Here is a 12,910-nt window from a genome sequence, read left to right as displayed (position 1 = left end):
AACGGAGGTGAGTTGTTGGGAGCGGGGGATAATAGTGAAGGCTGCTTTGTTTGACAAATTCATTACTTAATTAGGTCTCTTTAAGATTGTAATTACTTTTCTAACCTTTTACTCTGGTTTTATCTTATGACATGTATGTACTTCGCTGATTGTTCAGTTTCTTATGGTGTAAACCGCCTAGAACTTTTGGAAATGGCAGTATAAAAGAATAAATTTATTATTATTATAATTGCAGTACACTTCCCCCTCCGTATTCGCGGTTTCCATATCTATGGATTCACTTATTCGTGATTTTAAACCTAAAATTCCTTTTTCTTTTTTCGGGCTATTTTAAGCCCTGTAAGCCCCCATTAAGCCTTACCTGGTGGTCTAGCGGGTTTTCGGGGCAGGAACGATCTTCCCACGCTCCTGCCCCGTGCAGATCGCTCCCAGGAAATGGCTCGAGAGACTACGTTGGAGAATCCTGCAAGCTCAAGGCAGCCATTTCCTGTGAGCGATCTGCACGGGGCAGGAGCGTGGGAAGATCGTTCCTGCCTGAAAACCCGCTAGACCACCAGGTAAGACTTAAGGGGGGGGCTTACAGGGCTTAAAATAGCCGGGGGAAGTGGGGGTTAGGGGCAGAACCGGCCCGAATATTATTTGCGGTTTTTTAAATATTCACGGGCCGGCTCTGCCCCTAACCACTGCAAATACGGAGGGAAAAGTGTATTATCTTTGAGCAACTATATCTTCTACTGTATACAGATTCTTCAAACTTTCAGAAAATAAAAAAACAAGAGGGCATTCGGAAAAGTTGAAAGGAGGCAAATTCAAAACTAATGCTAGGAAGTTCTTCTTTACACAACGTGTGGTGGACACCTGGAATACAATTCCAGAGGAAGTTATAGGGCAGAGTACAGTACTGGGGTTTAAGAAAGGTTTGGACAAATTCCTGCTGGGAAAGGGGATAGAGGGGTATAGATAGAAATTTACTGCACAGGTCCTGGACCTGTTGGGCCGCCGCGTGAGCGGACTGCTGGGCGCGATGGACCTCGGGTCTGACCCAGCGGAGGCATTTCTTATGTTCTTATGTTCAATAAAAAATTGTTTTAACTTAAGAAAATCATTACTTCAATCTTAAAATTTTCATGAGTTTATTATAGGTGCATTTGTTAAAAAAAATTCTTTTTTTTCTTTTTTTCAAAAGAATGAACAAAGCAGAAAGGAAAAGATCGGTTATAAGATAAGCAGAATTTAGTCACAATCTGATTTAAAGTTTACGCGATGCCAATTGTGAAGATTTACATTATGATTTATGGTGAAGACGTTAGTATGAGATACAAACCCAAAATGACAAAAGTTTAACAAAAGACTGAAGTCATGATGTTCTTTCACGGAGACATCGATTGACATGGTCCAATTCATTAAATGAGGTCAATCTGAAGATTAAAACCTGGCTTAGTGGAGTTGAAATCTAGACTGAATGGCCAGTTGTGATCGTTAGTGACCAGTAGAAGGGATTTATCATATTATGGTAAGCAGACTGCTTTTTACTGGTTGATAAGTTGGCCTTCCAGAGCTGCGGAGGTTTGGCCCTCTTTCACTCAGGTAGGCGTGAGGCAACGCTGTGTACATCAGTGTGACGACAATATCTTGGCGTAGAGAACCGATGCTGCTGTTTTTACATATCTAAGCTTTGATGTCTGAATCCTATTAAGGGCTAGAGTCACTAAGCAAACCGATCGTGTACCGATCGGTTTGCCAGCCCTTTGCGACCCGATTTCCCTGCGACTCGATTCACTGACCTGTCTACCGGTCTGATCCCGATCCATGTATGCAAATGAGGGGAATCGGCATGCAAAGTAGGAAGGACGCGATTCGCAAAACTTCTTCTGGCACACCGACTGGCTGGACGATCAAAAAAACTAGCGACTGGTGAGGACCATTCGCTTGTGCTAAAACCCTGCTCTCTGCCCCGATTCTCCTGCTCTGGCCGCCCTGCGCAGCCCCGACTTGCTTGCCCTTCCCCGCAGTGCGAGCCCATGGTTTTAACCCATAGGTTTAAAGCGGGTTAAAACCACGGGCTCGCGAACTAAAAAAACCCTGACAAGCACGAAGGCGCAGCGCTTGCGCAGACCATCTACAGCAGGGGTGGCGAACACCGGTCCTCGAAGGCCGTAATCCAGTCGGGTTTTCAGGATTTCCCCAATGAATATGCATTGAAAGCAGTGCATGCAAATAGATCTCATGCATATTCATTGGGGAAATCCTGAAAACCCGATTGGATTCCGGCCCTCGAGGGCCGGAATCCAGTCGGGTTTTCAGGATTTCCCCAATGAATATGCATTGAAAGCAGTGCATGCAAATAGATCTCATGCATATTCATTGGGGAAATCCTGAAAACCCGATTGGATTCCGGCCCTCGAGGGCCGGAATCCAGTCGGGTTTTCAGGATTTCCCCAATGAATATGCATTGAAAGCAGTGCATGCAAATAGATCTCATGCATATTCATTGGGGAAATCCTGAAAACCCGACTGGATTACGGCCCTCGAGGACCGGAGTTCCCCACCCCTGATCTGCAGTCAAGGAAGATGGTCTGCGCATGATCAAGGATCGCTCTCCAGTGATCCATGCGGTCAGAGGGGGGCATGCCAACGATCGCTCCCATTTGCATGCAGATCGGACACGGATGTCAGGTGAGTGAATCTAGCCCTAAATCCTTCCCACTCCAGGTATCAGTTTATCCATTCTCTGTTTTCTCTCTCATCACTTAACCGACACAAACGTAAAGCAAACACTTTTTCTACATTAATTCTCACTTTTCACTCCCTTCCCTGTCCCACCCCAATTATTCCCTCTTCCTTAGCCCACTATCCCCTCTCTCTTCACTGTAACACAAGAAGATTATTTGAAAAACATATTTCTTTGGGCATAAAACCTTTCAGACCAGTTTCTGCAGGCTCAAGAACACATCTCACAGCCTCCGGCATATTCTCTTCTGTGTTGCACAGTCAATGTTTCACCCACTGAAACCTCTCACATCGCACTCTTGGCTGATTTTCAAACATTTCTTGTGGTTTTTCACATCAGCAACTTCCCAGGTGTAAAAGTGAGATGTGTTAATTATTCTCTGAGCTTGCTAATGATGAGGGAACACAGAAGCCGATTCATCTCAGATAGATGACAAGTTGTGTCCCTTCCTCCACAGGAGAAGGGACAGCAAAGCAAGGTGGTGCCCATGGCCACGGCAGGGAAAAGGGGTCTGGAAAGAGCTGGAGGGGTTTGAACTTAGTTTCTTCATGCTTGGTGTCAGAGAAACTCAAGCCACCAAACCGTTCACACCTGCTCTGGTATATGATTAGCCGACTGCCACACAGCAGAACAAGGAAATGACAACAGTGGGATAGGGATGACAACCTGAACTGTAAGCAATAGCCCCGGGCAGTTCAGAGAGCTAAGGCCTCTATGCACTGTGCTGGATATGCGCATACAGCACAGAGAGGTGCTTGCACTACCAAACTCACATTTATACACAGCACAGAGAGGTGCTTGCACATTAGAACTCACATACAGTATGCAGCTATGCTTAGGGTTACCAGACAGCTTTTCAAAATCCGGCACTTTGTCTGAGTTTGGAAAAGCTTCTGGAAACGAGTGACGTCAGGATGGCATTCAGGCAGGCGCAGATGCAACATGTGCCGTCGCATACATGCGCATGATGTCATCGCCTCACACCAGCGCATGCACGAATGCCGTCCGACATTGCTCGTGCAGGTTGAGGGGGCGGGCCTGGGGGCCAGGCCATGGATCTGCTACGTTTGAGTCACTTCAAGCTGTGTACCGTGAAAGCAGAGGGCAATAGGTTCGAAAGACCTACGGCCGATTCTCTAATATCGCCGGTAAAATTCAATGGGTTGCTGTAGCGACCAAAACATCTAATGATTCAAAAAAGACGAGTCATTCTCGAAAAACCACGCTTGCAAATGAGGTTCGCAGAGGATCGCCAAATTTACATGAGATCAGTCGCTGGTGATAGCGATCGGCACATGCGCAGAATAGTCCATGGAAAGAGGCATGGGTGGATAGGAGGGACAGAGAATTACTAGCAATGCTACATCATTGTGTCAATCATAGGCGCGCCAGCGCTACTGGATGAAGGGGAAGGGAGGGGAGGTGCAATCGTCGGCTTTCAACAAACGCCTATAAAACACACCTTTAATATACGCCTCTAATACATGCGCTCGAGATGCGTGCTTTTGAAATTTTTTTCCCATCACTCTAATTTATGTGAATAGTGTGTTTTAAAATTTTTTTTTATCATGAACCATAGCAAAAAACACGCACCTGAGAAGCACTTTTCACAGTACCGGCACCCCTGGAGCAGCCGGTAATTTTTGGTCGTTAAAAGCCGGCACTTCGCTTGGAGAATAACCCGGTGATGATAGAGAATCATCCAGAGAGCTCATTTAAATATTAATGAGCCCATTTTACCACTATTTTAATAGTAATGACCTCGTTGAGGACATAGAACTTGAGTCAGTTAGTCTGCCAGGACATTGTCCTTGCCCACTAGATATGTGGCTTTGAGGCACATCCCATAAGAAATTGCCTATTTCCATATTCTGATAGTCTCCTAATAGTTTTATGTAATAGATGGCCATCTGGTTGTCCACTTTTTAATAGATATTTTTTTATGAGAAACCTAAGACAAGTCCAAAAATTCTTCGAAAGAACACAATTCCAGTTTATAGTACAATCCCTAATCCTAAATCTACTAGACTATTGCAACATCCTCTACCTCCCCTGCCCTGCAACAATGACAAAACAACTACAAACAATTCAAAACACAGCCCTGAGACTCGTCTACTCATTGAGGAAACACGACCACATTACAGAGGCATACCTCAACTCACACTGGCTTCCAGTTCCAGAAAGAATACTATTTAAATTCTACTGTACACTATTCAAAACTATAAACAGAGACAGCCCAACCTACCTGAACAACCGCCTCATCCAAACCACCTCAACCAGGCATAGAAGAACTCGCACCCCATTCACACACCCTCCAATCAAAGAAGTTAAACGGAAAAAACTATATGACGGCCTCCTAGCCACTCAAGCAGCAAAACTAGACAATCAAATCTTCAATCTACTGATAACAACCTCAGAATACAGGACATTCAGAAAAGAAATAAAGACTATACTCTTCAAGAAATCCCTGAAACGTCATAACACTATGAGTACCTTCCTTCCTCCCATCTTCTTCCTAACCCCACAAATCAACCTGATCTACTATTTACTCGCTCTGGAAATGTCCAGAGATCTTCTTTTGTAACCCATCTTCTATAACTCTTTTGTAATCCGCCTTGAACCGCAAGGTAATGGCGGAATAGAAATCTCTAATGTAATGTAATGTTGTACTACATTTGCATGGAAGAGTTGGAGGCTGCTAGCAAGCTCGGAAGAGACCACGGTGAGCTGTTCCGATAAACAGAAGGTAATATACTGGCACACTAAACCGGCTGGAACCAGTTTAGCAACCATTGTTAAAGGCATAGTAAATTTTGAGAATCTGGCCCCTATGGTCAGAACAAGCAGGCCAAACAGAAGAGCCCCTCGTCTTGGTATATTGGCAAAAACCAACAAGGAAAGACAAGGGGGATATCTTAAACAACCGAGATAAGTCTCTATTCAAAACAGTAAATCCCAACAAGGATCCTAGTTTCGGCGTCTGGAAGACGCCTTCTTCAGGGGACACTTTGCTGAAGTTGATGCAAATGAAGAGTAACTGCGTGAGCAGAAAAAAATCATTGCATTCAGTTCTGTAAAGATTTTTTCTGCTCACACAGTTACACCCTCAGCAAAGTGTCCCCTGAAGAAGGCGTCTTCCAGACGCCAAAACTAGGATCCTTGTTGGGATTTACTGAAAACATAAGAATAGCCTTACTGGGTCAGACCAATGGTCCATCAAGCCCAGAAGCCCGTTCTCACGGTGGCCAATCCAGGTCACTAGTACCTGGGCAAAACCCAGAGTAGCAACATTCCATACAGAATCTCAAAGAATAGCAAGATTCCAGAATCCCAGAGAGTAACAAGATTCTAGAATCCCAAAGAGTAGCAACATTCCATACAGAATCTCAAAGAATAGCAAGATTCCGGAATCCCACAGAGTAAAATGATTCTAGAACCCCGAAGAGTAGCAACATTCCATACAGAACCTCAAAGAATAGCAAGATTCCGGAATCCCAGAGAGTAACAAGATTCTAGAACCCCAAAGAGTAGCAACATTCTATATAGAATCTCAAGGAATAGCAAGATTCCAGAATCCAAGAGAGTAACAAGATTCTAGAATCCCAAAGAGTAGCAACATTCCGTACAGAATCAAGGAATAGCAAGATTCCGGAATACCAGAGAGTAACAAGATTCTAGAATCCCAAAGAGTAGCAACATTCCATACAGAATCTCAAGGAATAGCAAGATTCCGTAATCCCAGAGAGTAACAAGATTCTAGAATCCCAAAGAGTAGCAACATTCCATGCTACCGATCCAGGGCAAGCAGTGGCTTCCCCCGTGTCTTTCTCAATAACAGAATATGGACTTTTCCACCACGAACTTGTCCAAACCTTTCTTAAAACCAGCTATGCTGTTTTGAATAGAGACTTATTCCCCTTGTCTTTCCCTAAGGTCAGAAATCGTAACAGTATGACAAGAAATGAGAGTATGTCATTCACAGAGAGCACGCCACCCTTATCTCTCACATACTTACTCTGTGAGCTCCGGGATGCCATCACAGGAGCTTCCGTACACCCGGCAGGATTTGTGCAACCGCTTTAAGGCTTTGTTTCCTCCACAGTGATCCCTGGAAAGAACAAAAACCCACAGGCATTAAATCTGCACCCAATAGACGCTCCATGTCAGGGAACGTTGTTCTTTTACTAAAGCTACTCCTCTTTGGCATACCCTGGAGCATTGTAGCCTCACTCATGACATATTTTTTATAAACATGTCTTTTTATTATACTGATCATCAGTGGTTTTACTCGGAGTCGACCTTCTCTCAGTCTGGGTGGTGTCTTTGGTACCTTGACCCTCGGGCATTACAGCTAGTCATCGCCAGGCCTGGAGTTAGCCAAAAACCATACACATTTTAGACAATTTAACTTCTGAGCCCTGCTGGGAACAAATAGAGAGAAGCGAGAAGCCTGGGGGAATGCAAAATGAGGGAGCGGTGTCACAGCAGACTGAATAATAATAATAATAACTTTATTTTTCTATACCGCCAACACCCAAAAAGTTCTAGGCGGTTCACTGAATAAAGAGGACTGTACAGTCCAGTGATGATACAAAGCACACAGAAAAGCAGTCTGATATTTCAATAGTGAAAAATACAATAAGAAACTAGGACATAGTTGTCAATCAAGTAATTAATTTTTTGAACAAATAGGTCTTAACCAATTTCTAAAGGTGTAATAAGATACAGATTGTTAAATCAGGTCATTTAACCATACTTGAACTTTTCCTGCTTGATAAGCCAAAGATCGATCAAAATATTTTTTATAATGGCAATTTTGGGGATTAGGAAAGGTAAATAAACCAGTACGCCGACTAGGCCTAGTCGAACGGTACCATTCAAAATGAGAGAGGAGCTATAGCGGAGCCAGTCCAAATAACATCATATAGCAAATACAAGCAAATTGGAAAAGTACTCTTGCTTCCATTGTCAACCAGTGCAGCTGATGGTAGGAAGGGCTGACAGAAAGGGGGAGACCCACACACTACCTTAGACACGGATGTAGCAGGGCAGGAAAACCTCAGTCCCCTGCTTGACACTCACTATTTCGACTTAGCTTGCAAACCATAATGGGACAAACATCATTGGTTAAAACCTCCCCCTACCATTTCACTTATTGCTTTTAGCTTTTAAGCTCTTCAATACCTGTAATTTGTAAATTAGTTCTTAGCTTTAGCTTTCATGTCGGACTTTTGCTCTTATTGTAAAGTCGGTGCTTTATAGTCAGCTGTCCGTTGCTGACGAGGGCCGCCCGTGTTTTGCTCTTCTGCGTCAGGGCTCTGGACAGAACCAGCTAATTCAGATCGGCAGTAATTCTTCTCTGCTCACTGCCCCAGCCTCTTGGAGGGGTAGTCTTAATGGCGAAGGAAGGGGGAGGCAGTCCGCCCTGGGCGCCATCTTGGTGGGGGCGCAAGCACCTGTCCTTCTCCACGCCCCTGCCCCTTTCCTTTCCCTGGACCTCTTTAATAGTCCCAGTGTAAGCAATGACCCCCAACCAGCGTCAGGCCTTCCTCTGACATCACTTCCTGGACCAGTGCCTAGGAAGTGATGTCAAAGGAAGAGCTGATGCTGGCACGAGCAGCAGATGGGGGAAGGAGGGGACGGGGGTGAGGGGTGGAGAAGACGGGGGAGGGGCACCACCGACCCGGGCCTCTCTCACCCTTGCTACGTCACTGGGTAACTAGTGCAAGGGGCTCAGACCTGGCCGAACCAGGTTCAATTCCTACGGCAACTCCTTGTGACCCTGGACAAGTCATCTATCAAACCCTCCACAAAACATACGATTGTGAGCCCACTAGGGACAGGGAAAGTACCTGCTTAAACCAGTTTGTACCTCACAAAGGTAATAAATCAAGAATTTCGTAAACATAAATAGAATTCTAGTCCCCTTAGGCTCTTGTTAAATCTTGACTAGTAGAATAAGGTGACATAGACAGTGGTCAAAACAAAGAAATTGATCCCGGGAGATCCACAGAGAAGAAAATGCAAGAGAAACCGAAAAAAACACTGTGGAGTGACGATGGTTTTTACATGGATTGTTCACATTGACTTTTGGAACTTGTGAATTTTCCATAACGTCCATTTCGGGAACATGGTCACTCCACAGTGTTGTCTGGTTTCTATTAGACAGTGGTCTATGCTTATCCGCTACGAGACACCTGGAGATCCCCTGACTGTGATCAAGTGGATGGAAAACCCAACCCAATCCTTCATCCATCAAAGAGGGCTCGACTCGGTCTACAAGTATTAGAAATCAGAGAAAGAAGGGATCGAAACTGACAGAAAAGAAGCCATTAATTAGAAGCAGATGAATTTGTTAGAGACTTTTGAAATAAATGACTTTTTAGCATGTTCCGAAAACCTGATAATTGAGAAAGAAGCGGCACATCAGCCACCAGAGTTTCTTGCCAACTTTCAGCAGGAAATAATTTGGCCGGCAGGGCTTACTGGCTGTAATTGTGTTGGAGGGGGCCTGAGCCCGACTTGGGGGGGCCCAGGCCCTCAAGGCCTCTCTGTGGTTATGCCACTGAAAACCCCTGGTCAAAGACCAAATACCAAAAGGATGGTTTCAAGTTTAATAGGTTTTTATATACCGCCTATCAAGGTTATCTAAACAGTTTTACAATCAGGAACTCAAGCATTTTCCCTGTCTGTCCCAGAAGGCTTACAATCTATCTAATGTACCTATCTAATGTACCTGGGGCTATGGAGGACTGAATGACTTGCCCAGGGTCGTAAGGAGCAGCGCAGGATTTGAACCTGCAACCCCAGGGTGCTGAGACTGTAGCTCCATCACACACTCCAACAAAGAGACCTACAGTCAAGGAGAGAGAGACCAACCAGAGAATGATGTATGGCAATCAGGCAGAGGCCGCACAGCCAATAACAGAAAGAATAGGGCAAAGGGTAAGATATCCAACTGGGATGGTTTCAATGGGATTCATCAAAGCATAGCTGAGCAGGAAAGTCAATAAAATAATCAGGCTGCACCTAGTATCCCAGGAAGATAAAGTCTCTCGCAGCCAAGAGAGTCACACAGAGAGCCACCCCACCACTCCTTCAGCCCATGTCCTGTTCTAACAGAAAGGAGAGTGGGCAGAGCACCAGGTGGCCTTAAAGTGCCTTATCTGCCTTTGATTTATCAAATTTATATCTTCAGGCAGACATATCTCCCAGCTGTCACAAAGTCTGACTGTTCTACAGTATGTGGCCAGCAGGGGGAGCAGGTGCCTCTCCTTTCAAACTAGCTGTACTGGTTTGTGAGCTTAGAGAGGAACTGGCAGGGATGCTGTGTCATCACTTCAGATAAAAGCCGTTTGAAGCCCCCCCACCCCCACCCTTCCCCGCTAGCTCTCACATGTTCAGATCATCAGCATCCTGCTCAAAACCATAGAGCCCTATCTCGTAGGGGGTGGGGTGAAGTCTCCTCCTTGTGGTCTGAGCAGGCGCCAACTGCCCCCTCCCTACCAACCCCTCCGTTCCCTCTCACTGGCATGGCATGAGGAGATAAGAGGAAGCTGGCACAGAGCAGGCACTAAGTGACTGCAGAGGCTGGACACGCCTTCGTCTTCTCAGAAAACAGCAGCCAAATATCACGCTGCCGATTTCTCAGCCAGTCCCATTACTATCTCCAAGAATTGGAATCGAGAAAGAATCGGTCCAGAATTTTAAAAGACATCTAAAGGCACATTTTTTTAAATGGCCTTTTTAAATTGATGAATTCGGGACTGCAATCTGAACATAAGAACATAAGCAGTGATTTCCGGTGACGTCACGAACCAAGATGGAGGGTTAGAGACGTTGCTCTGACTCTCCACTCTGCAGAGCTTACCTTTCCCGTGGCGGGTGTCGCAATCTGAGAGTGAGCGAGTCGTGGGGAGAGCGTGCAGCCTAGCGCGGTTGCGAGATGCAGTCCAAAAAAAGAATTGAGACAGGCAGAGCATCGGAGCGTGGAGGAGAGCAGGGAGGCCTCAGACACGTGCGAGGGACCTCCGGCATATCCGTGCGCGAGTCGGTAGACAGCGCGTCGGAAGATGACTCAGAGCGCGGTGCCTCCCCGCGGCTACGGCGTGCAGGAACGGCGGCGGCTGTTACAAGAGCCGATCTGCAAATGTGGGCTACAGAGATTAAAGAGGAGGTGGCAGCTGTAAAAGGAAAAATTAAAGAGGCAGTGAAAGAGATCCGGCAGGACTTTGCTGACTTGCTGGGTAGAGTGGAAGACACTGAAAAGAGATTGGGGGAGCAGGAGGAGACGGTACAAGGACTCACTACCCAGGTGAAGGCAGTCCAAAAAGATCTACTGGACTGCTGTGCTCAAGTGGAGGATCTGGAGAATAGGTCCCGACGGAACAATGTCCGGATCCGGGGAGTTCCAGAAACAGCTGAGTATGGTGATGCTGCGGCTGTGGTGCAGGAGCTTAGCCGGTTTCTGCTGGCCGAGGATGGGGTATCTGACACTGCTCCTGGGGGCCTGAGAGTGGATAGGGCGCACCGCACACTGGGTCCGAAGACTGGAGATTACCCGAGAGATATTATAGCTTGCATCCACCACTTCCCAGATAAGGATCGTCTGGTGAAGAAAGCTAGAGAAGTGGGTGTTATATCCTGGAAGAATTTGAAAGTGGAGATATTTCAGGATCTCTCGACCATCACTTTGCAGAAGAGGAGAGAGTTTCGACCGTTGCTGGAGGTGCTGAGGCAGAACAACTTACGCTATCGCTGGCTGTTCCCATTCGGCCTGCTGGTTACTTTTAATGGGGTGCATAAGCGTGCGACGACTGTGGCGGAGCTGCAAGCATTACTTCTGAAGGAGGGCCTGGTGCAGCTGGGAGATTCAGTTTTGAGCAAATTATCGGCGCAGAAGTTGGAGCGGTATCAGTGGAAAGCGGTGCCCCAGAGACGGAGAGGACGACAGAGCTCTCGACTTGAGGGGGCGGCAACCGAGCTGAGCGCAGCTGCAGCCCCTGACACCTGAGTGGATGGCTGAGGGTGTTCGTGTTCAACCGCTGCAGGGTTCTGGACCTTGGTGCTGATCCAGTGATGACTTTGGGAGTGTGCCTGAGAGTATATGGTTAAGGGACTGGGGAGCGCTTGATGGGGGGCTATGGTGTGTGAGAGGTTTGGATGTGGGGACGGGAGGTATATTAAAGGTGACATGGGGGGTGGTGAAGTCACTTGAAGTCTTGGAGGGAGTGGGGAGAGAGGGAGTGTGGGTCTGGTGGGGAGGGGGGTGGGGAAGATTGGGGAGGAGGGGTGCGGATGGGGGGGTGGGGGGGATGGGGGGAGGGGAGCTTGGGTTACGGAGGGGGATGGTAGGGGGAGGGGAAGGGGTGTTGGGTGTGTTATTTTTAGTTGAGGATGGGGGGGGATAAGGTTCTCAGATTGGGCAGTTTGAATGTTAAGGGGCTTAACATGCCACGTAAACGGCAACTGTTGTTGAAAGAAGTTAAGCACCTATGTTTTGATATTTGTTTTGTTCAAGAAACTCATTTTGTAAAAGCTGGTGAAAAGCTTGTACAGTTCCGGGACTATCCCGTGAGGGTTTGGGCATCTAATAGGGTGGAGCGGAAAAAAGCGGGGGTGGGGATTCTGTTTTCCCACAAGTTGAAGGTGGTCCCAGATGGGGAATGGAGGGATGAGGGAGGGAGGTGGCTTATCTGGACTGGTACTGTTGATGGAATTCGGGTAACGCTGGTTAATTTGTATGCACCTAACTCTCAACAGGGCCAATTTTTTGACCTTCTCCTGCCCAAAATTTTATCGGTTAAGGTGGGGCACTTGGTGGTGGGGGGGGATTTTAATTTGGTTTTGAATCAAGAATGGGATTCCACGGGCAAGGGGAGTGACAGACTTAAGAGTGATAGAAAATGTCTGAAGAGATTTCTGGAAGTCCTTAATGTGGAGGATGGGTGGCGGGTGCAACATTGGATGGGTAGGGACTACACTTTCTATTCTCCTGTACATGAGGTGTACACTCGCATTGATTTGATATGTGTGGATAAAGGGTGGGGGGGGTAAGGTGATAGACACCAAGACTGATACCATTGGCTGGTCTGACCATGCCCCGCTATGGATGGATCTGAGCTGGGGCGGACCTCGGGGGGGGGGGTAATACGTACTGGAGATTAAATGATACCCTGT

General features: G+C 46.6%; 1 protein-coding gene across 1 annotated transcript in view; it reads right to left on the bottom strand.

Annotated features, from left to right (window-relative positions):
• Nucleotides 1-12,910, bottom strand: part of LOC117361017 (probable hydrolase PNKD) — a 126,545-nt gene that overhangs the window by 8,804 nt on the left and 104,831 nt on the right. Inside the window, exon 5 of the mRNA XM_033945783.1 lies at nucleotides 6,747-6,839. Within this exon, the coding sequence (XP_033801674.1) occupies nucleotides 6,747-6,839 (93 nt within the window). The remainder of the gene's footprint in view (nucleotides 1-6,746; nucleotides 6,840-12,910) is intronic.

The sequence above is a fragment of the Geotrypetes seraphini genome, chromosome 5 (assembly GCF_902459505.1).
Source record: "Geotrypetes seraphini chromosome 5, aGeoSer1.1, whole genome shotgun sequence".
NCBI classification, from domain to species: domain Eukaryota; kingdom Metazoa; phylum Chordata; class Amphibia; order Gymnophiona; family Dermophiidae; genus Geotrypetes; species Geotrypetes seraphini.
This window is presented reverse-complemented; position numbering and strand designations above follow the sequence as displayed.